A 22,950-nucleotide genomic window follows, 5' to 3' on the forward strand; every position below is an offset into this window, starting at 1 on the left:
TTTTCTCCCCATCCTTCCATGTTTTCCCTCTTTCTCCCCATCCTTCCATGTTTTCCCTCTTTCTCCCCATCCTTCCATGTTTTCCCTCATTCTCTACCATCCTTCCATCTGATTTCCCTCTTTTCTCCCCATCCTTCCATCTGTTTTCCCTTTCTCCCCATCCTTCCATGTTTTCCCTCTTTCTCCCCATCCTTCCATGTTTTCCCTCTTTCTCCCCATCCATCCATGTTTTCCCTCATTCTCTGCCATCCTTCCATCTGTTTTCCCTCTTTTCTCCCCATCCTTCCATCTGTTTTTCCTCTTTGTCCCCATCCTTCCATCTGTTTTCCCTCTTTCTCCCCATCCATCCATGTTTTCCTTCATTCTCTGCCATCCTTCCATGTTTTCCCTCATTCTCTGCCATCCTTCCATCTGTTTTCCCTCTTTTCTCCCCATCCATCTGTTTTCCCTCATTCTCTGCCATCCTTCCATCTGTTTTCCCTCTTTTCTCCCCATCCTTCCATGTTTTCCCTCATTCTCTGCCATCCTTCCATCTGTTTTCCCTCTTTTCTCCCCATCCATCTGTTTTCCCTCATTCTCTGCCATCCTTCCATCTGTTTTCCCTCTTTTCTCCCCATCCTTCCATCTGTTTTCCCTCATTCTCTGCCATCCTTCCGTTTTCCCTCTTTTCTCCCCATCCTTCCATCTGTTTTCCCTCTTTTCTCCCCATCCTTCCATCTGTTTTCCCTCTTTCTCCCTATCCTTCCATGTTTTCCCTCTCTCTGCCACCCCTTCCATCTGTTTTCCCTCTTTTCTCCCCATCCTTCCATCTGTTTTCCCTCTTTCTCCCCATCCTTCCATGTTTTCCCTCTTTTCCTCGAGGCCCGCCCTGCATGCCAGCGCCAGCCCCAGCTCCCATTGCCGGCCACTGCTGCTTTTCCTGTTGAGCAGCAGGGCCGGCGCTACAAAAAGAAGAAGCGCTAACGCTAAGGACAAAAAATGTTTAAAAAAAAAAAGCGCGGCACCGGCAGGCACTGTCTAGGCATCCTTGAGGCATTGGCTGCTGGCTCGCAGGCTCCTCCCATCTCTTACGTTACTGCCCCTGCATCGCTCCAGGGGCAGTGACGTAGGAGACGGGAGGAGCCAGCAGCCAATGCCTCAAGGCTGCCTAGACAGTGCCTGCCGGTGCCGCGCTTTTTTTTTTTAAACATTTTTTGTCCTTAGCGTTAGTGCTTCTTCTTTTTGTAGCGCCGGCCCTGCTGCTCAACAGGAAAAGCAGCAGTGGCCGGCAATGGGAGCTGGGGCTGGCGCTAGGCGGGCCTGGGCTGAAATTGGGTGGGCCTGGGCCCAGCCAGGCCCACCCATAGCTACGCCCCTGGGGTCACCCAAATCGGCATAATCGAAAGCCGATTTTGGGCGTCCTCAACTGCTTTCCGTCGTGGGGATGACCAAAGTTCACGGGGGCGTATTGGAAGCATAGCGAGAGCGAGACTGGGGCGTGCTTAACACATGGGCGTCCTCGGCCGATAATGGAAAAAAGAAGGGTGTCCCTGATGAACAGTTGGCCGACTTTACTTGGTCCTTTTTTTTTTAACGACCAAGCCACAAATATGTGCCCTAAATGACCAGATGACCACTGGAGAGAATCGGGGATGACCTCCCCCTACTCCCCCAGTGGTCACTAACCCCCTCCCACCCTAAAAAATATTTTTTCCAGCCTCTATGTGAGCCTCAAATATCATACCCATCTCCATGACAGCTGTATGCAGGTCCCTGGAGCAGTTTTAGTGGGTACTGCAGTGCACTTCAGGCAGACGGACCCAGGCCCATCCCCCCACCTGTTAAACTTGTGGTGGTAAATGTGAGCCCTCCAAAACCCACCACAAACCCACTGTACCCACATGTAGGTGCCCCCCCTTCATCCCTATGGGCTATGGTAGTGGTGTACAATTGTGGGGAGTGGGTTTTGGGGGGCTCAGCACACAAGTTAAGGGAGCTATGCACCTGGGAGCTTTTTCTGAAGTCCACTGCAGTGCCCCCTAGAGTGACCTGGCATGTGAGGGGGACCAGTGCACAACGAATGCTGGCTCCTCCCACAACCAAATGGCTTGGATTTGGTCGTTTGTGAGATGGGCGTCCTCGGTTTCCATTATCGCCGAAAATCGGGGACGACCATCTCTAGGGATGACCATCTCTAAGGTCGACCTAAATGTTGAGATTTGGGCGTCCCCGACCATATTATCGAAACGAAAGGTGGCCGCCCATCTTGTTTCGATAATACGAGTTTCCCCGCCCCTTCGCGGGGACGTCCTGCGATGACGTCCTCAGGAAAACTTGGGCGCCCCGTTCGATTATGCCCCTCCACATCATACCTGTCTTGTCAAATTAACATTTGCCTGCCTTTCCTGTTAGTGCATTGTTTGAAATTCTAAGAATTTGATGTTAATAAAATTCAAAAGTTTTAATAATTCAATAGATTAATGTGGTTTAGGGAGAGTAAATGATTGAGTAATAATGACCTCAGGTTGGAATGTCCCATAAGAGGCTCCATAACCTAAATTTGGCCTATCCTATACTGATATAGTACTCTGATACTCTCCTCAGTTGCTAATAGTTTTGAGTGTTAAATAGTTTTGGGGCTTAGTCACATTTCCCATTTATTTAGTTTTTATGATTATCTATTGGATTTGGGTTATTTTACACTCCATTTTTTGATTTCCTGTTAGTGCACTGATTTCCTGTTAGTGTTGAACTGATTTTATTGGAAGGATTGGCATTAACTGGGCAGCTTTTCTTTGTTCTGAATAGTTCTGGTTGTGAGGTGTGCATTTGTTTTCTGCCTGTCTCAGCTGTATCCTTTTCTGGTGACTGGTGGTGCAATATAGTGTGCGGACATGGTTTCTGCTGCATTGGATCTTTTGGTGGCATGGATAGAAACATAGTAAATGACAGCAGATAGAGACCACATGATAGGTCACTTGCAGTAGTTTTCTATTCCTGGTGTATATTTTCCTTTTTTTTCTTTTATTTTATTGGATAATTGTTCCTTTTCCTCTCATAATGTGGGCTTGTTCAATATAGTTGTGAAATATGTGACCGTTTATTATTGGAAGTTATTATCTTTGATTTTCTTTATTATGTTTGCAGATATTGTAAAATTCTAATTTCAGTTAAAAAAAACAAAAAGAACAACCAGCATTGGTCTATCCAGATTGCCTAGAAAGGTGGACAGGTTTGAACCTGCTGCTTCGTGCAGGTTACCCCCATAAGCTGTCTCTCTTGATTTTTTTTTTTCCTTCCATTTGTTGGAATGGTTTATGTTTCCTTCAACTGAATGTGTTATTTCCTCTCTTGTATTAGAAAACTTTAATAAATATAAAATAAAATTTAACTGCCAAGCTTTAGCCTACACTTTAATTTTTGTAGTTTACTTCTCATGCATTCCACTCCCCCCAAGGGGGTCCATTCTATTACTAATCTTCATGTCATCCACAAAAAGACATATTTTTCCTTTTAATCCTTCGGCAGCATCGGTCACAAAACAGAATCGGCCCTAGGATGGATCGCTGAGGCATTCCGCTACTTACCTTTCTTTCTTCTGAGTGAATTCCTTTGCCACAACCCTCAGTAAACCAGTTTCTGATCCAGTTAACCACTTCAAATCCTATCCTCAAGCTGCTCAATTTATTCATGGGCCTCCTTTGAGGAACTGTAGTAAAGGCACTGCTGAAATCTAACTAAATGATATCCAGTGCGTGTCCTCGGTCCAGTTCTTTTGTCACCCATTCAAAGAAATCAGATTCTTTTGGCATGATCTACCTTTGGTTGAAGCTATGTTGCCTTGTATCTTGCATTCCATTGGAGTCTTTTGCACTAGGTTCTTGGGTGCTATATAGTGTGTTAATATACTCTTTCTTACATTTGGTTGTTCAGTGCAATATAAGGAGCTGACATGTTGTAATTTTAGGATTTATATTTTGCTTTACTTGTAATTTTAGGATTTATATTTTGCTTTTTAGTAGACAAATCAAGCAAGGTGGATTGTAGTACAGTTTTTTAAAAATCCATAGATATCATATATTAATGCAACCCCCCCCCCCCCCCCCCCAATATGTTACAATTAAAACACATAAAACAATTTTATTATCAACTTTCTGGCTATGGAATAACAGCCCAGCCCCAAATCCCAATAGCCAAGTTTTTAAAAGATTCCTAAATTTCTGATACTCCAAAGCTCTGTGGGCATAGAGTGCCACAGTTGTAGAGCAGTTGTGGAAGACACCTTATTTCTTTGTTTAGTTGATTGAACCTGGCCTAGTGCAACTGCAGTGAGCAAGGCCTCTGTATTTGAGCTTAAGCAAGACTGAAAGTAAGGTAGCACAACCTCTCTATTCCCCTTAGAGTTAGAAGTCAAGATTAAAATGTTAAATCTAACACTGTTTCACTGTATTACTATGGACAGGGGGAAAATTCTCTCTCAGGACCTTGAAAGGCAGTCTAGAAAGTCCAGCAATACAGTATAGAAATGTAATGTTTGTTCTGTTCTGAACTAAGGCACGTGTTTCCAGTGTCGGGTTTGTGTCTCCTCAGAATGCCTTTCTGAAGACTGCCGATCTGTGATCCAAGAACAGGCTACGGCCCTGGGGCTTTCCATGTTCTCTCTACTGGTGAAAAGATGTACTGAATTCCTGAAGGACCTGGAAAAAGGTAGGGTAGAAAAGTGTGAGGGGGAGCTTAGGAAGGGAAAGCTCAGGGGGTTGGGTGGCATTGAGAGGATTGCATGGAGGTGGGATGCAGCCTCTAAGTGAAGGGAGGGATCAGATGGGGGAACGTGAGAGGTGTGGGGAGGATGCTGGAGAGCATATGTAATCATTGTGTCAATCCATTTCCTTCCCAGATTATCAGGGAATAACAGAGGAGCAGGAGACAGCATATGTGAAAGTGTCCTCCTTCTTGCTGGATCTGAAGGAGCTACTCCCCAGTGTGAAAGTGTGGTCTGACTGGATGCTCGGATACCCAGACACGTGGAACCCTCCTCCCACCTGTCTTCTGCTGCCCAAAGAGTAAGCATCTTGCTCCATCTTTTCTGTCTTTCCTGCACTCTTCCGCCCTCATTCCCTGTCTCTAGGATTCATTCTTTCTCCTCCTTTTTTGCGTTTGCTTTCCTCACTTTGCTTTTCTGTCTCCTCTTTCTCCCTCTGCTTTCTTTCCTCTCCTTCGTATCCATCTTCTTCCTCTATGATTCTTTTTTCCTCTTCTTCTATGTTTCCTTTTCCTCCCTCTCTTTTCCTCTGCATTTTGCTCTGGTTTAGTCTCTTTACTCTTTGTGTTTTATTTCTATGTATGAGCTCTTGGTTACTAAAAGCAACATGACCCTATTCTGCTATAAAGGAGGGCCCATTTTAGCATGCAGGGTTTTGAGTTTTAGTTCTTGTAGCTCCACTTCACAGACTAGTTCCATTTTTCAAATGAGTCTGTAGCCAATTAGGCTTTATATGAGTAGAATGGAAATGACATAAAAACTAGTTGTTAACAAGTCTGCATGAAGCAGAGCTAGATAATGAAACCACAATCACCCTGGCATATAATGTAACAAGTCACAGTTGTGTGCAAAGGTTTTGGCACCTCTGGTCGAATTATATGTTTCATTGAATCCATAAGTGAACAGAAACTCACATAACCTTTACATGATGCAAATTACATAAGAACATAAGAATAGCCATTCTGGATCAGACCAATGGTCCATTTAGCCCAGTATTCTGTTTCCAACAGTGGCCAAAGCAGGTCACAAGTACCTGGCAGAAACCCAAATAGCAACATTCCATGCTACCAATCCCAGGGCAAGCAATGGCTTTCCCATGTCTGTCTCAATAGCAGACTATGGACTTTTCCTCCAGGAACTTGCCCAAACCTTTTTAAAACCCAGATACGCTAATTGTTGTTACCACATCCTCTGGAAATGAGTTCCAGAGCTTAACTATTTGTTGAGTGAAAAAAAAATGCTTCCTCTCCTATTTGTTTTACAAGTATTTTCCATGTAATTTCATTGAGTGTCCCCTAGTCTTTGTACTTTTTGAAAGAGTAAAAAATCGATTCACTTCTGCTTGTTCTACACCACTCAGGATTTTGTAGACCTCAATGATACCTTAATCATATCTTTCTGCAAATTGTAATGCTAACGCCGTTAACGGATATGTGTAAGCCACATTGAGCCTGCAAAAAGGTGGGAAATGTGGGATACAAATGTAACAAATAAATAAATTGCTATTTATTTGATGATTTTAGCATAATAAAAATATGGCAGGTACATATGTTTGGACACCCTTCAGTTTGATTCATTACTCTTTTTAAAATTATTAATAAAGCCCAAAAAGTTTAGTGAGGCTGTAGGACTTTCTATTATTTTTATTTATTTAAAACATTTATATCCTGCCTATAAATTTCATCTACAGTAAGTACATCAGGTGAAAGCAATTCCATTCCAGAACAAAATATTCTGACCCTTCTGACCTTTCAGTTTGTGATTGTTCTCTCTACTTTCAACAATCATGGGCTCCTCTAAGCAGCTGTCTTAGCATTTGAAAATGGAGATAACCCATTCTTACAAAGCAGGGGAAGACTATAAAAAAAATTTGCTAAAGCGCTTCAAGCTATCAGTTTCAATTTTCAGAAACATGGTTAAGAAATGAAAGTTACATGGAGAAGTCAAGTCAAACCCAGTGAGGGCTAGAAAATGACTGAACATCTTTATTTACAACATTTGAGACACAACATGAGTTGTGTTTCAGCCAAAAATGGCCTTCCTCAGGAGTATAAAAACAAAAATGCATATATACATATATAAAATGAATGAATAAAAACATAAATGACTAAATGCAGAGATATCTTGGCACAGTATAAATAAAAGTCAAAATGGAATATGACCATACTAGAACATATTCAACATCAAGTCCGTCAAAATAAAACAGACCTACAATTTTTTCGCAACCAAACAAACAAATTTGTGCAAGTGTAACAACTAGGTGTCTGCATTGCTTACGATACAATTTTTTTTTATTGGAGGAGTAGCCTAGTGGTTAGTGCAGTGGACTTTGATCCTGGGGAACTGAGTTCGATTCTCACTGCAGCTCCTTGTGACTCTGGGCAAGTCACTTAACCCTCCATTGCCCCAGGTACAAAATAAGTACCTGATTATATGTAAACCGCTTTGAATGTAGTTGCAAAATACCACAGAAAGGCGGTATATCAAGTCCCATTTCCCTTTCCCTATTTGAGATTCTACATGGAATGTTGCAGTTGCTACTATTTGAGATTCTGGAATGTTGCTACTGTTTGAGATTCTACATGGAATGTTAATGTTGCTATTCCACTAGCAACATTCCATGTAGAAGCCTGCCCTTGCAGATCAGCAACGCAGCTTCTGTTTCTGTGAGTCTGCACGTACGTGCAGGACGTCAGACTCACAGAACCAGAAGCCTGTACGGCCCGCATTGCTGATCTGCAAGGCAGGCTTCTACATGGACTGTTGCTAGTGGAAGACTAGCCTAGTGGTTAGTGCTTTGATGCTGGGGAACTGGGTTCAATTCCTACTGCAGCTCCTTGTGACTCTGGGCAAGTCACTTAACCCTCCATTGCCCCGGTACAAAATAAGTACCTGAATATATGTAAACCGCTTTGAATGTAGTTGCAAAAAAACCTCAGAAAGGTGGTATATCAAGTCCCATTTCCCTTTCCCTTTTATCTAACTGAGACCTCTGTTTGGGGTTTCAAGCACACCAATTATTTACGGTAGATGCTTAAAGGCACCCGATTCATCACTGGTCCCTTTAATTTACCCGTGTTTATAGTGAAACCAATTTTTTGGAACATTTTTTTTCTTTTTTCTTTTTGTTAGTTTTCATTTGTTTAAACTTTTAGTATACTATAAATTTACTTAGCTTTTTCAGTGAAAGAGGAGTGTCGGCTTCAGAGGGATGTTGTTCCAACATGAGTCATGTTTCACCACCGAGCGTTTTTTTCAAGGATTCCTCCTGGATATAAAATAAACATTTAATCACCATTCAGTTATATATATATATATATATATATATTTGTCAGTGTATACTGAGGGCAAGGTCACTTTTTGTTAAATAGTTATTCATACCTCTTATTGTTGCTGTGCTAACATGCCGGCCGATCTGTAGAATATGCCAAGATGGCGGCTAAGTGTCCTGCTTCTGATTTAAAGGTCTACTTTTGGATGACGTGGCCCAACGAGGAGGTTTAGGTTCTAATTGAGTAGACATGGATATAGGACCATTCTAGTTCTGCATTTAAACCCCTAGGGATTACTATATTAAGTGTGTAAATCCAGAATTGTTCACAATAGTTAAGTAATCTGTCTGTTTGGCCTCCCTCCCACCCTGTCTGCACTGTGTCAATTATTCGCCATCTTATATCTTGCCAGTTATGGGAATGTTGTTGCCAGTGAATCACTAACAGGGCTTGTAGATTTTCTGTATTGATCCTTGATTTATGCTCGTTTAACCTCAGTTTTATAGGACGTCCACTTCTGCCTACATACATTAAATCACATGGGCAAACTATTGCATAAATGACATTTTTACTGTCACAGTTAACCTGGTCTTTTATTTTGAATTTATGTGGGCTGGATGGAGCCGTCCATTCTCGTCCTGTAAGCGCTTGAGGGCACCATTGACAGTGACCACATATTTCTTGAGAACCGGTCTCTGAAAAATTTTGAAGTAGATAATACCTTGAAGGGGTCAGTAGCTCTCCTATTGTTTTACCCCTTTTATAGGCTATTGTCGGAGGTTCTTCAAAAGCCTGATGCAATTGCATAATATGTCAGTGAGATCTTAAAGATTGAACTACTCGGTTTGTCAAGTGTGTGAATGGAAGTACACGTGTTAGATGATCGTGTTCAATGCGTTGTTGGTCCTGTAATAGTAAAGGTCTTTGGGCGAAGCGAGCTCTGAAGTATGCTTGTTGTAATGATTTTTTTTGGGTAGCCCCGTTCCTTGAATCTAGCTGTCAGGATTTTGGCCTCACGTTTGAAATCATGTAATGTGCTGCAAATTCTTCTGCACAGCAAATATTGGCTGATGAGCAAATTGAATTTTAATTTGTAAGGATGGTAGCTATTGAATCTTAGCAAATTATTTCTTTCTGTGGGCTTGCGATATAAGGCTTATATCGTAAGCCCATAGAAAGGAACAGGGCTACCCCAAAAAATCATTACAACAAGCATACCTCAGAGCTCGCTTCGCCCAAAGACCTTTACTATTACAGTGGTTCCCAAACCTGGTTGTGGAGGCACCCCAGCAAGTCAGGTTTTCAGGATGCCCACAATGAATGTTCATGAGATAGATTTGCCTGCAGTTGAGGCAGTGCATACAGATCTCTCTCACGAATATTCATTGTGGATATCCTGAAAACATGACTGGCTGGGGTGTCTCCAGGATCAGATTTGGGAGCCACTGCCATAGGTTGTCCAGCATTTTCCCAGTAGAGAGACACAAAATAAGAGAATACCTTTGTGCCTCCACAAGAGCAAGCTTTGGGACAGTCTACTCCCCTGGCAGTGCCTGCCAACATTGACTCTCACGTGGCCCAAACCGGCCTCGTGTATTCTCCAAGCACAGGGCGGTGGGATCCCAGAGCACTGCCCATCACCTAACAACATCTGCCACAGTGCACCTCCGAGAGTGGATTCCAAAATCTGTCAAAGGCGTGGGAAAGAGGGGCACCACGGGGGAAAGCAGGAAGTGGTGGAGCAGAGAGGGCAGACCCCTAAGGGAAGGCGGTTGGATTTCTATATGAGAGGAGGGAAGCGTGTGAAGGCAGGTGATGGGCCTTTCGCTCTGCAGTGCAGCACAGCTGGTGGTGAGTGACAACTCAATTTTTTTCAAAAAAGAATCGATTCGCATCACGAATCAGATAGCACTAGTGGGAATATCTCAAGCATGCACTGCATGCAAGGAGATCTAAGAATTTTTCTGAGTTAGAAAAATTCTGCAAGGGATAGAGAAAAAAAAATTCCAAAAGCAAGCATAGAAAGACTCCTAGTTGGCTACAGGAAATGTTTGGATGCTATTATTTTTTGCCAAAGAAGATATTACAGAGTACTGACAAGCAGTCTAAATATTAGTGCCTGCCATATTCTCTTTATTTTCAATCTGTTAAAATCAGCAAAGCAATAGAAATTATGCATTAACATTTACAGAAAGCAATATTTAACATTTTACCATACAAAGGTAGTATTAGCTTTTAGTCACAGTTTGACCAGGGGTGCCTAGGCTTTTGCAGTCAACTGTAACTAAGCAGTATGCAAGATATAAAGGAGTCTGCATTTATGTCGTGTCACAGTTTTGAGCTTCTTTTAGAGGCTAATTTTATTTTACAGCTGTAAGCAGAGCAGGGGTGACATAGAAATTGTACTGAAAGACATCAGGAAAAAAGGCTTGTACTGATGTTGCTGTCATTGTTAAGGTGGTTTATTCTTGACTGAAACATGGTAAATATATGGAAAATATTTTCAACAAGGAAGATGAAAAACCATAAAGGCCAAGAGTGAGTAACTAAGACCAGAAATATGCCAAGTGTAAAATATCGGAGTCTGGGCTTTAGTAAGCACTCACCTCCCCAGGGCAGGAATCCCATCATTATGAAAATATGCAGGCCAGGCACTAAGGACACGCCAGGAAAACAGTCTTCTGACATACATTAGAAGATGAAACCTTGTCTGTACTAAACTGCAGAATCTAGTTCAAATGGATGAATTTAAAGTCCTCTCCTTTTCAGTAAACAGCATCAAACTAGCTGTAACAAATCCTCTCTGGAAGGGCAAACTTGGAAACAACTGCTTGTGTCTTTTCAACTGCCCATGGACAGGAAAGGCAAGCAGTTATAAAATGTGGCTTCCATGTAGATGCCTGAGTTTTATGTACATTTTCTAGATAGTAGAGGAAAAGAAGTAAAATGGGGGTGGCAGTTTGAGGAGGCAAATGAGATATTAATAGGTCAGGATGGTCAGCAAAATGTTTGAGACTGAAGAAGTCAACATTAGGAGCCTGAACAACAGAGAAATGGCTGATACTGAGATTTTTTTCTTTCTTTTTTAAGACTGAGCCTCCCTCAAACTGTGACCTGCATTATCAGTCCATTACAATATAGAGAAGGCTTATTTTACTTTTTTGCACTTATTGCTCAGATATCTGTCTCCTGTAGAAAAAGATGAAGACAGGCTCATATTTAGATTTAAGCAAGGTAGGCAGCTGCCTCCAGTACTAAATCTGCATATGCTCCAGGCCGCTACTGCCCCAAGTGCAGGGTTGCCAGGTGGAAAATTTTTTTCCCACCCAATCCCGCACAAGAAACAGCCCAAAACCCGCCCAAACACAAACCCCGCCCCTGACACCCCCACCCCCGCGTCATCAACCCCGCCCCCGCCGTCACCGGCCCCGCCCCCGCCGTCACCAGCCCCACCTCCCACGTCATCGGCCCCGCCCAAAACGTCACTAACCCCGCCCCCCGCGGCCGGAAAAAAACCCGCCCTGAAGCCCAAAAACCAGCCCAAAAAACTGCAACCCGCCGCGGGCAAAAATTTCCCGCGGCGGGTCGCAGAAAACCGCCCAATTGGGCGGTAAAACCGCCCACCTGGCAACACTGCCCAAGTGCTGCAGTTCCTAAAAGGAAGTTCACTGCAGGGCCTTCCAGGTCAGACCCTTTTGTGCTAATAGTCCCACCCCTTCATGGGTTTCCACGGTAACAAAAATCATTCAGGAGGAGGCATAGAGGGGCATTTTCAAAAGAGTGTCATAGTCAGAATAATGTCCAAAAAAACTGTCCATATCACAGCTATTTTAAACAGAAAATCATCAGGATTTCCTGTTTTGAAAATACATGAGAAGGACATTCTTGCGCTGAAAACATCTAAAATCAAACGTCCAAAATATGAATACCAAAAAAACAGGCACCAAAACATCTGACTGGAATCATTTGTCTAAAGATGGCCTTACATACATCCTGTAGAGCAGAGGGGCAGCCTAGTGGTCAGTGCAGTGGACTTTAAACAATGGGACCCAGGTACATATTCCACCTTAATTCATTTATATGTTATTGTGAGCCCTCCTGGGAACAGCTAACAACCCACTGTCCCTAAAGGTACACCACTGCAATAGCCATTACACTTGCAAGTCCTATATAATAATTCTCACCTCCAATGTTCTGACTTGCTGCCTGGGACCATGGCTCATTCCGAGTTGGTCTGCTAGGCTCCGTAGATCAGGCTGACATCACCGTAGCCATTATGATGTCAACTTCAGATCCCGGGGGGAAAACAAAACATGCCTCACAGAGCTGATCCATGTCCAGAGGAGGGTTGCTGGACATGGGTGGCTGGAGGGGGGCAGGGGAGAGAGGAGGTTTGCTGGACATGGGTGGCTGCAGGGGGGGCAGGGGGTCGCTGGACATGGGTGGCTGGGGGGGGCAGGGGAGAGAGGGGGTCGCTGGACATGGGTGGCAGGAGGGGGGCAGGGGAGAGAGGAGGTTCGCTGGACATGGGTGGCTGCAGTGGGCGCAGGGGAAGAGGAGGGTTGCTGGACATGGGTGGCTGTAGGGGAGCCGAGGAAAACCTTGCTAGCGCCCATTTCATTTGTGTCAGAAACAGGCCTTTTTTACTAGTTGTCTTATAAATTCAGGTGTAGTAGGTATTTCTATGTTCCAGTAGGGCTCAGATATTTGTACAGAAATAAAAGTGTTAATGTAACATAGTAACATAGTAGATGACGGCAGAAAAAGACCTGCACGGTCCATCCAGTCTGCCCAACAAGATGAACTCATATGTGCTACTTTTTGTGTATACCTTGATTTGTACCTGTCCTCTTCAGGGCACAGACCGTATAAGTCTGCCCAGCACTATCCCCGTCTCCCAATCACCGACCCCGTTGTTCAAAGTCCACTGCATTGACCACTAGGCTACCCTTAAACAGTACATTTGGAGTACTATGTTCAATTTTAGAAGCAGTATCTTGCTAAGCATATCAGATGACTTGAGGTGGTTCAGAGGAAGTCGACAAAAATGATATGAGGTTTGTGCCAAAAGACATATGAGAAGAGACTTTGTGACCTGAATATGTATACCCTAGAGCAGTGGTTCTCAGCCAGTGTGTCCCCAAACGTTTGGCATAAACAGCAAGCTTCTACTTTCCTTAATCATCTGTGCCTACAAGCTGGGAAGACCAGAGAGTGTGGCAGTAGAAGAATTTTGTGTTTCTGTTACTAAGGTGACACCAGAATATCAAAGTATATTTGTTTTGTATGATAAGTTGTATACTATAGACTCTAAAATGGATAAACGTTTTTATGATGATCAGTTTTTTTATTGTGATTTTTCCTATTATTCAACCCCATATAGAAAAATTGTATGCAACACATTAGTCCAAGATTTCTAACTGATAAAAGCAAGTGAAGATTGAAACTTCTTTGAAAAAAAATTAACAAGTTTAACTTTAACAATACTTTATAAGTAAATTCTTTAAAGAATATTTTATATTTCTTTTTAACTGTGAAATATTTAAGAGTTTTTGGACCCTGTTTACTAAGCAGCGTTATAGGCTTGTTAACATTTTTAATATGCGTTAACCATGTACGTGCCTACAATATCACTACATGGTTAGTGCGCGCGCTAAGTGTAGGCACAGTAAAAACACTAACGCACCTTAGTAAACAGAGCCCTTTGTTTGTTTGGCTGTGAATTAATTTCTGTTTAAGAATATTTTATATTTCTTTTTAACAATGAAATATTTAAGAGTTTTTGTTTGGCTGTGAATTGTGGTGTTTAATGTGTTACACACATGAACATTGCCTGTTAGTGTGACACAGTAGAAGAAAGATTGAGAACTACTGCCCTGGAGGAAAGGAGAGATAAAGGAGATATGATATGGACATTTAAATACTTAAAAGGAATTAATATGCAAACTAATCTTTTTCAGACAGAGGGAAGTGGTAGAACTAGAAGTCATGAGTTGAGGTTGCAGGGTGGGAGACTTAGGAGCAATGTCAGGAAATACTTTTTCACAGAAAGGATGATGGATGCCTGGAATGCTCTCCTGGAGGTGGTGAAGACAAAATCAGTGATGGAATTCAAGAAGGTGTTGGATAAGTGCAGAGGATCCCTATATAAAAAAGGTTAGAATACAATTAAAACAAAACTTAAATGACCTCATTGCTGGAGCAAGCTTTGGTAGCAGCTCCAGAGGTTGGCAAGTGGGATCAATGCCAAGCAGACTTCTGTGGTCTGGTTCATGTGAATGGCAAAGACAGATCAAGGCTAGAATGGACTTTGACAGCAACTCCTGTAGTTGGGAAGTAGAATGTGCAGAGCAGGCTTATATGGTCTGTGCCCTAAAATTGGCAGGAAGAGATATGATATATGCAGGGCTTTTTTTGTGCCGCTACAGCGTAACGGCACCTTTTTTTCCTTGCCCATTCTTTCCCCTACCTCCCACCTGCCTGCATCACTCTTCCTGGTTCCAGCACCTCTATTTCCTCCTCCTCCCTGGTTCCACCGACTCTCCCCACACCTTCCCGATTCCATCGTCTGTCCCTCTTCCTCCTTCCCCGCAGTCCTTCTGACTTTTTCCCTTTGTTGCCAGTAGTGGCACTGCATCAGTTAAATCAGCCTTCCTTGGGGCTTTGAGCCTTCTATGTGATGCATCCTGCCCTTGCGGAAGTAGGAAGTTACATCAGTATGGGCTGGATGTGTCACAGAAAAAGAAGGGAAAAGGTCAGAAGGACTGCGGGGATGGAGGGAGAGGGACAGACACTGCAACCGGGAAGGGCGGTGGGAGGAAGAGGAGAGTGCTGGAACCGGGAGATGTTGGAAGGAGAGAGGGGAGGGATGCTGGAACCGGGAAAGGGGGATGGGGGATGAAAGGGGAAAGATGCTGGACCTGCCGGATAGAGGGGGAAAAGGTGCTAGATCCAGGGATAGAAAGATGGAGGTGCTGGTCTCCTGGATCTGGGAGGGAGGGGGAGACAGGAAGAGGTGCTGGACAGAGAAGAAAATGGGACACACAGGGACAGTGTTGATCATGAGGAGGGGGGGGGATGCTGACCACAGAGGGAAGGGATAATGGACTCAGGATGGAAATGCAGGTCTAGTTAAGATAGGATGCAGAGGAAAGAGAGGGGAAATGCTGAATGGAAGTGGGGGGGAGAGGGACAGATGTTGGAAGTGGGGAGGAGAGAAAGGGGAAATGCTGGGTGGAAGTGGGGAGGGGAGAGGGATGGAAGAGGGGAGGAGAGATTTGAAAGCTGTAGGGTAGACACAGTCAAAAGAAGGAAATTGAAGATTGGATAGTAAGAAAGAAATGTGGACAGAAGCAGAAAATAAATTGAAGAAAGCTGAAGGAGAAGAGAAAAATGACAAAATGAACAGGAAATCCTGGCAGTAGAGTTAGGAGAAGATGATGAAAGTAGAAACCAGAAACTGGGACCAACACGATTGAAAAAAAAAAATACTTGGTTAGACGATAAAGGAAGAAAATTTTATTTTTAGTTTAAGATAAAGTAGTGTGGTAGCTGTGTTAATTTTTTTGTTTTATTTGTAGTTGTTAATGTAATGTAGTGAATGGAATACGTCAGTTTTTGGAATTTATATCTGCTATCTTTATAGCAGTACAAGGGGAAAATATTTTTGTTTTTCTGGTGTCCTGCATGCCAGAGTCTGGTGTTGGGGGGTTTCAGCTGAATTTATGTCTACATATTTTATTAGTTTATGGTCACTGTTGGGGTTCTTTTGTTAGACCTAGGGACTAGTGTACTATTTTCAATGATGCCTTTTTCTATGCGCCATGGGTGTGGGTACTGTATGGGCGGAGCCATATATAATGGCCCCGCCCTTAAGGTTGATCCTCTGAGTACTGGTAGCTTTTTTCCTAAAAAAAAAAAAAAAAGCACTAGATATACACATACTTAATCTCTCACATTCAAAGCATAGGCTATGATTGCAGGTACTTCCTATCTCTCTGGGGGGAGGGTGGAATCATAAAGTTTATATTAGTGAATAAATGATGCTAGTGGTGGGGGAGGGGAAAATATTCTTATGGTTGAAAGTAGCAGTATTGTGGTATTATGTTCCAAGATTGCATCATATATAACTGCCCCTATGAGGTTGGAAAAGCAAGTTGCCGACTGCCCAGTTTATGATGTCAATGTTCAATCATGAAAAAGTGAAACTTGCACAGAGTGCCAGATACAACTCTGGGCATCTTGCTGGGCAGACTAGATGGACTGTGATAAAGATATCTATTGACAGTTACTGTGTTACTCTATTAGGAATGGCGGTAACACTTGAAGCTGTCATAGAGCATGGTATCCACTGTCACTTTCACTTCTTAGGGGGTAGAAGGAGGGTCAGTATCCACTGGGGGATTAAGGGGGGTGTCATGCCTTCATCCCTTCAGTGGTCAGCTGCTCAATCAGGGCACCTTTTTGTATCCTGGATGTGATTGAAACAGGTCTACATAAAAGTATCCTCCTTTCTTGCCTTGGTCATTTCTTTCCGTTCCATTATCGCCGAAAGACATCCTAATTTTGGTCCCTCCCTAGTTCCACCCAAAACACACCTCCAAACGCCCCCTTGCTATTTGGATGAACTGCAGTGTGAAACGACTAAATTCTGCCTTTCAAAAATAGCAATTTGGACATTTTCAGCAGATGGACCTTTTTTTGGTCATTTTGAGACATCCATCTGTTTCGAAAATGAGTGTCATAGGGTTGCATTAGGTGTTTTGTTGCATTTCCTTCTAGAAGTTACTGCTCCTTCAGAGTGAATGCAGATGTACAGAACAGTAGGGGTGATTATGAGGTAAGGGAGGATGCAGAGAGAGAGAAGGATGTGAATAGGGAAGATCTGGAAGCAAAGAACATTGGGTTCCCCTTGATTGCTTGTGGGAATGCACATTTTAAATTCATTGTAGGATGAAGTAAGTAGAGAGAACATACTCAGGCTGCAATTGCTTCACAGACTAGAGGCAAGAAGTAAAAACAAAACAAAAAACTTCTCACAGTTCACAGTAGTTGTCACCCTGCCTCATTTGCCTTCTTGCTCAAACACTTATTCAGCCTACAGGTTAGAGTAACTGTTCGAGATCCAGGGAAGCCAGGGTTAAAATCTTTCTTTTTCTACTGATGCGTCTTGTAATGTTCCTTCTGCTCAGAGGGCAAGTCACTTTGCCTCTATTGGTTCAGAATACAGGCTTAGTTTGTAAGCCCTATAAGGTAGTCAAATACCTGTGGCACCTCAAATATAACTTGCCTTGAAAAAGATCTATTCAGTCCAGTCTATAGGATATAATTAGGACAAAGGCTACAATCCATCACATATTAAGAAAATTATTTGCCAAGATATCTAGTAAAAGCTCAGCAAGCTGAAAAGCATCTAAAACTGCTTCCAGGAAAGTTCATCAGGTAGCAGAGTGCACACCCTTCCCCATCTCGGCACTCTTTTTCTCCTTTCCTGCATTATAGCTGTCTTGCTGATGTATGTACAACATTGGCAGTACCTTGGCCAAGCACAACATTTTCTTTCATACATCATTTAGTACTCAACCTCTGCACTGCTGTCATGACCTTACAGTTCATGAGCTCCTACAGTATGTTAACACAGGACAGCAAGTCTAGAGCCACTCGACAGTGGAATCTCCTCTGTCACACACAAGAGCTGTCGTGCACCTCCATATCTGTAGTAGTCATGTGATAATACAGGGGCTTCATCTTTATAGTCAATCCTGTCAGGACTTTGGGATATAGTACACAATAGCTGTCAGCTACACATGGATAATAACCATCAGAATTCCCATGGGACTGGAATGTTTTCCAACACTGATCATGCATAAGCCAGAACACATTAATACATCCCTAGCCCTCACAGCTTAGATGTTGAGATGATGGTCTTGGCTTCTCTGAACTTGCTAGGCAGTGTCTCACATTTCTTGTTAGCTCTGAGAAAGCATTCCACCAAAGGGGCATTTGGGTTCAAATGAAAGAGGTTTGCCATCTGGTGTCAGAGTAAAGCTATAGATCCCTTTACTTACCCCCCACAAAAACTGTATGAGTACCTTTTACATCTAAGAGACAAGTCTAAAAACCAAATTGGTAAGGGTACACCTTAGTACAGTTGGAGCTTATTGGGTAGAAGGTAAACCCATCTTGGTAGAGCCTTCAGTTATTTGCTCTATAAAGGATTTGCCTGCTTATGAAACTTCCCATCAAGCCCCACCACCACCACCAGTGGTGTCATGAGATCTCAGTGTTGTTCTTACCCATCTAAAGAAAGCTCCTTTGAGCCACTTGATTCTTGCCATCTGATGTACCATACCTGGAATGTCTTTTTTTGGTGGTGATTACTTCAGCGGTTAGGGTTAGTGAGCTCCAGGCCTAGTAACTGTATAACAGTGTGGTTCTGTGCATCCATGTAATGTTGCTTCCTAACGTTGTGCTGAAATCCCATATTAAATGCCAATAGTCCTCCCAGTCTTTTTTTTTTCTTAAACCTCATTCCCATAAAGGTGAACGTCCACTGCACACTTTGGACTGTAAGAGAACTCAGCCTTTTATCTGAAGTAGACTAAAGCCCATAGAATGTCTACCCATTTTTTTTGTTTCGTTTGACCCAAATAGGATGGGAGCTGCCACTAGCAAATGCACTCTTTCCATTTGGCTAGAAGACAGCATTTCCTTTATTTATTCCCAACCTGGGCTGTCTCTGAAGGATCATGTCAAAGCTCACAGTGTAAAAGCTCTGGCTGTATTAATAGTCTACTTGAGATCTGCCTCCATAGAAGAGATGCGCAGAGCTGCAACATGAACTTCTGTCCATACATTCACATCCCACTATTTCTTAGAACAGGACTCCAATGTGACAGATTTGGCCAGAAGTCCTTCAGAATATATTTAGGGTTTAGAATACAACTCCTATTGCTTCTAAGCCCTTTTTTTCAGTTTCAGCTGCCTTAAAAAAAGAAAAAGAAAAAAGATAATTAATATGGCATGTTGCCACCAAAAAAATATTGGTGTTTGCCTGTTGTGGCACCACTTATTTTGTTTCCCCTTTTTTTCTGTTGAAGGCAGCCTATAGTTAGGGGTTGCTTTAGGTGAGGATTTTATAGTCCTGCTTGCCTTCGGAGAAGCCGTAGTTACTCTCCTATTTTTTTTTTTTTTGTTACGTTTGTACCCCGCACTTTCCCGCTCATGGCAGGCTCAATGCGGCTTACATGGGGCAATGGAGGGTTAAGTGACTTGCCCAGAGTCACAAGGAGCTGCCTGTGCCTGAAGTGGGAATCGAACTCAGTTCCTCAATTCCCCAGGACCAAAGTCCACCACCCTAACCATTAGGCCACTCCTCCAGTATGCTTCAAAGACAGCAGGATTAAACCTCGCAGCTCTCCCATTTCCACAAGGAGTTGAATTCTGCTAGTTAGGAATAGACTGAGGAAGGTCCTGCAACACTGGCAGGTGGAAAAAGGCATCTATGTGCAGTGAGCCTACCTAAACATTTCTATAAAAGTTGTTAGAGTACTTCTCCCCACATTGGGCTCAGTCAGTGACATCACCCATAAGTGAGGATTTAAGTCCTGCTGTCCTCAGAGAACGCACAACTGTTTTTGTCCCCGTTTCAGCCAAAACTGAAACTGCCACCAAAACTGTCAGAAAACCTTTGGCTGAAACCAAAACTACAGCTGAAACTCATCACCTGTTTTGACCAAAGCCCAAACCGAAAACTTAAGTTTGGTTGTGTGAATGTGAACCAGTGAGGGCCTCTGGGGATTGTCCAAGCTTGCAGTCTGCATTCCTCTTCTAAATCTGAAGTATCCAAGTCAGAATATAATTTAAATAATGAAAGACTGTTTTTTTACCTCCAATAAAGTAGCCTCCTTACACATGGACCGCAGTTAATGAAAACTGAAACTAAAAGCCACAGTGCTTTTACAGTGGCTGATTTTGCGCCACAGTTGGAGTAGCAGCTGATGTCATAACTCTACAGAGAAGCTAATTCCTATTATCCCAACTTTAGAAACTCAAATTCTTGCACATTTTGTATCAACAGTATTTATTTGGAGCACTCTGTTTACCATATAAACTATTGTGCAAGATCATAACTGCATTACTTGCAATCACAGTATTAAAAAAGAAAATATAAAGTGTAGCCCCCCACACACACACACACAAACTACCTTATAATCCCTGGTGTTCTAGTGGTGTACTCAGGGTGGGAGCAATGTCCCAGTCACAGCAGACATTTTCAGAGAAGAGCCGGAATGGGCAGGAGTAACTAGGGATCACTCCTGCCCCAACTACACCCCTAGACCATCAGGTATTGTAAGATAGGCCCCAGGGGTGGGGGGGGGGGGGCTACAGGTGGGAGAGGGAGGCACGGGGGAGGGGTTTGTGAGGAGCGACAACTCCTCAAGGGGAGGGGGAGGAAGGGAAATAAATGGGACAAACCTCAAACTGTCAACTTCCACCAAAAACATTTGGTTGTTTTGGCTGAAACCAAAAACATGGCCAAAAATTAAAATAACCCTTTGGCTGTGGCTGAAACTGAAAGAGGGCAGAAAAAAGATTTTGGGCTGGTTTCGATGCCATAACCGGACTGGGGTCACAAGGCAGAGTAGCTTCAGAAGGGTCTTCTGTATGCATATCCTCCAAGACCTCTCATAGTGAAGTCGCTCCTGAAACTCAAGCAACACTGAGAAACCATGATTCTGATTGCACCATACTGGCAACAACAAATATGGTTCCCTCTACTTCTGGAACTAGCTTTGGAAGATCTATAGAGACTGGAATGCTTTCTCTAACCATCATCACTCAAAACAAGGGATCCCTCTTGCAGCCCTGACCTCCAGTACCTGGCCTCACTTCTTGAATGTTGAGAAGTAAGAAATGGACTCCTTGGACTTAGATGGTGCCCTCAGGTTCTGCTTGCTTCCAGGAGAGATTCCACTAGGAGGTCATATGTTTTCAAGTGGAAGAGGTTTGCTGTCTAGTGTGAGAACAAGGCCCTAGATACTTTCTCCTGTCCTACACAAAAACCACTTGAATAACTTGTATACTTAACTGAGTCTGGTCTCAAGACTAAGTCTGTAAAGGCTAACCTCAGAGCAGATGGAGCTTATCACCATAAGTACATAAGTAATGCCACACTGAGAAAGACCAAGGGTCCATCAAGCCCAGCATCCTATCTACGACAGCAGCCAATCCAGGCCAAGGGCACCTGGCAAGCTTCCCAAACGTACAAACATTCTATACATGTTATTCCTGGAATTGTGGATTTTTCCCAAGTCCATTTAGTAGCGGTTTATGGACTTGTCCTTTAGGAAACCGTCTAACCCCTTTTTAAACTCTGCCCAGCTAACCGCCTTCACCACATTCTCTGTCAACGAATTCCAGAGTTTAATTACGCGTTGGGTGAAGAAACATTTTCTCTGATTTGTTTTAAATTTACTACACTGTAGTTTCATCGCATGCCCCCTAGTCGTAGTATTTTTGGAAAGCGTGAACAGACGCTTCACATCCACCTGTTCCATTCCACTCATTATTTTTTATACCTCTATCATGTCTCCCCTCAGCCATCTCTTCTCTAAGCTGAAAAGCCCTAGCCTCCTTAGTCTTTCTTCATAGGGAAGTCGACCCATCCCCGCTATCATTTTAGTCGCCCTTCGCTGCACCTTTTCCAATTCCACTATATCTTTCTTGAGATGCGGCGACCAGAATTGAACACAATACTCAAGGTGTGGTCGCACCATGGAGCGATATAACGACATTATAATATCCTCACACCTGTTTTCCATACCTTTCCTAATAATACCCAACATTCTATTCACTTTCCGAGCTGCAGCAGCACACTGAGCAGAAGGTTTCAGTGTATTATCGACGACGACACCCAGATCCCTTTCTTGGTCCGTAACTCTTAACGTGGAACCTTGCATGACGTAGCTATAAGTCGGGTTCTTTTTTCTCACATGCATCACCTTGCACTTGCTCACATTAAACGTCATCTGCCATCTAGCCGCCCAGTCTCCCAGTCTCGTAAGGTCCTTCTGTAATTTTTCACAATCCTGTCGCGAGTTAACGACTTTGAATAACTTTGTGTCATCAGCAAATTTAATTACCTCGCTAGTTACTCCCATCTCTAAATCATTTATAAATATATTAAAAGGCAGCGGTCCTAGCACAGACCCCTGAGGAACCCCACTAACTACCCTTCTCTATTGTGAATACTGCCCATTTAACCCCCACTCTGTTTCCTATCCTTCAACCAGTTTTTAATCCACAATAGGACTTTTCCTCCTATCCCATGTAGAGGGTAAGCCCATTTCTACTCAGCCTTTAGTTGATGAGGGACTTTCTTTTACTAAAACCTCCCATCAGGCCTCCCACAGTGTCATGGGATCTCAAAATTGTTGTTACCCAGCTGATAAAAGCTCCTTTTGAGCCATTTGATATCTGTCACCTGAAATACCTGACCTGAAGGTCTTATTTTTGGTGACAGTCACTTCAATATACAGGGTCAGTGAGCTCCAGGCCTTAGTAGCTGTTCCACCTTATTCAAAGTTGTACCAACAGCAAAGTGTTTTTGTGTACACATCCTAAGTTCCTTCCTAAGGTAGTGTCTGAGTTCCATCTTAACCATTCAGTTATTGTGCCAACATTTTTCCCCAAACCACACGCCCATCAAGGTGAAAGCGCAAGGCACCCACTGGACTGCAAGAGAAGCTTGGTCTTTGTGGGGCAGACAAGCCCATAGACAGTCTACCCAGCTTGTTGTTTCTTTGGACTCCAACAGGATGGGGGCCGCCATCTGTAAATGCACTCTTTTGAATTGGCTTGCTGACTGCATTTATTTCACTTATGCCCAGGCTAGGCTGCTCTGGAGGGTCATATCACAGCTTATAATGTCAGAGC

At 43.2% G+C, this 22,950-nt stretch overlaps 1 protein-coding gene across 1 annotated transcript in view; it reads left to right on the forward strand.

Moving 5' to 3' along the window:
- The window catches only part of SMG6 (SMG6 nonsense mediated mRNA decay factor), a 214,962-nt gene that overhangs the window by 57,382 nt on the left and 134,630 nt on the right, over positions 1–22,950 (forward strand). Inside the window, exons 4-5 of the mRNA XM_030222212.1 lie at positions 4,570–4,686; positions 4,877–5,042. Coding sequence (XP_030078072.1) covers positions 4,570–4,686; positions 4,877–5,042 — 283 coding nt within the window. The remainder of the gene's footprint in view (positions 1–4,569; positions 4,687–4,876; positions 5,043–22,950) is intronic.

Source organism: Microcaecilia unicolor, chromosome 13 (assembly GCF_901765095.1).
Source record: "Microcaecilia unicolor chromosome 13, aMicUni1.1, whole genome shotgun sequence".
Classification (NCBI taxonomy): domain Eukaryota; kingdom Metazoa; phylum Chordata; class Amphibia; order Gymnophiona; family Siphonopidae; genus Microcaecilia; species Microcaecilia unicolor.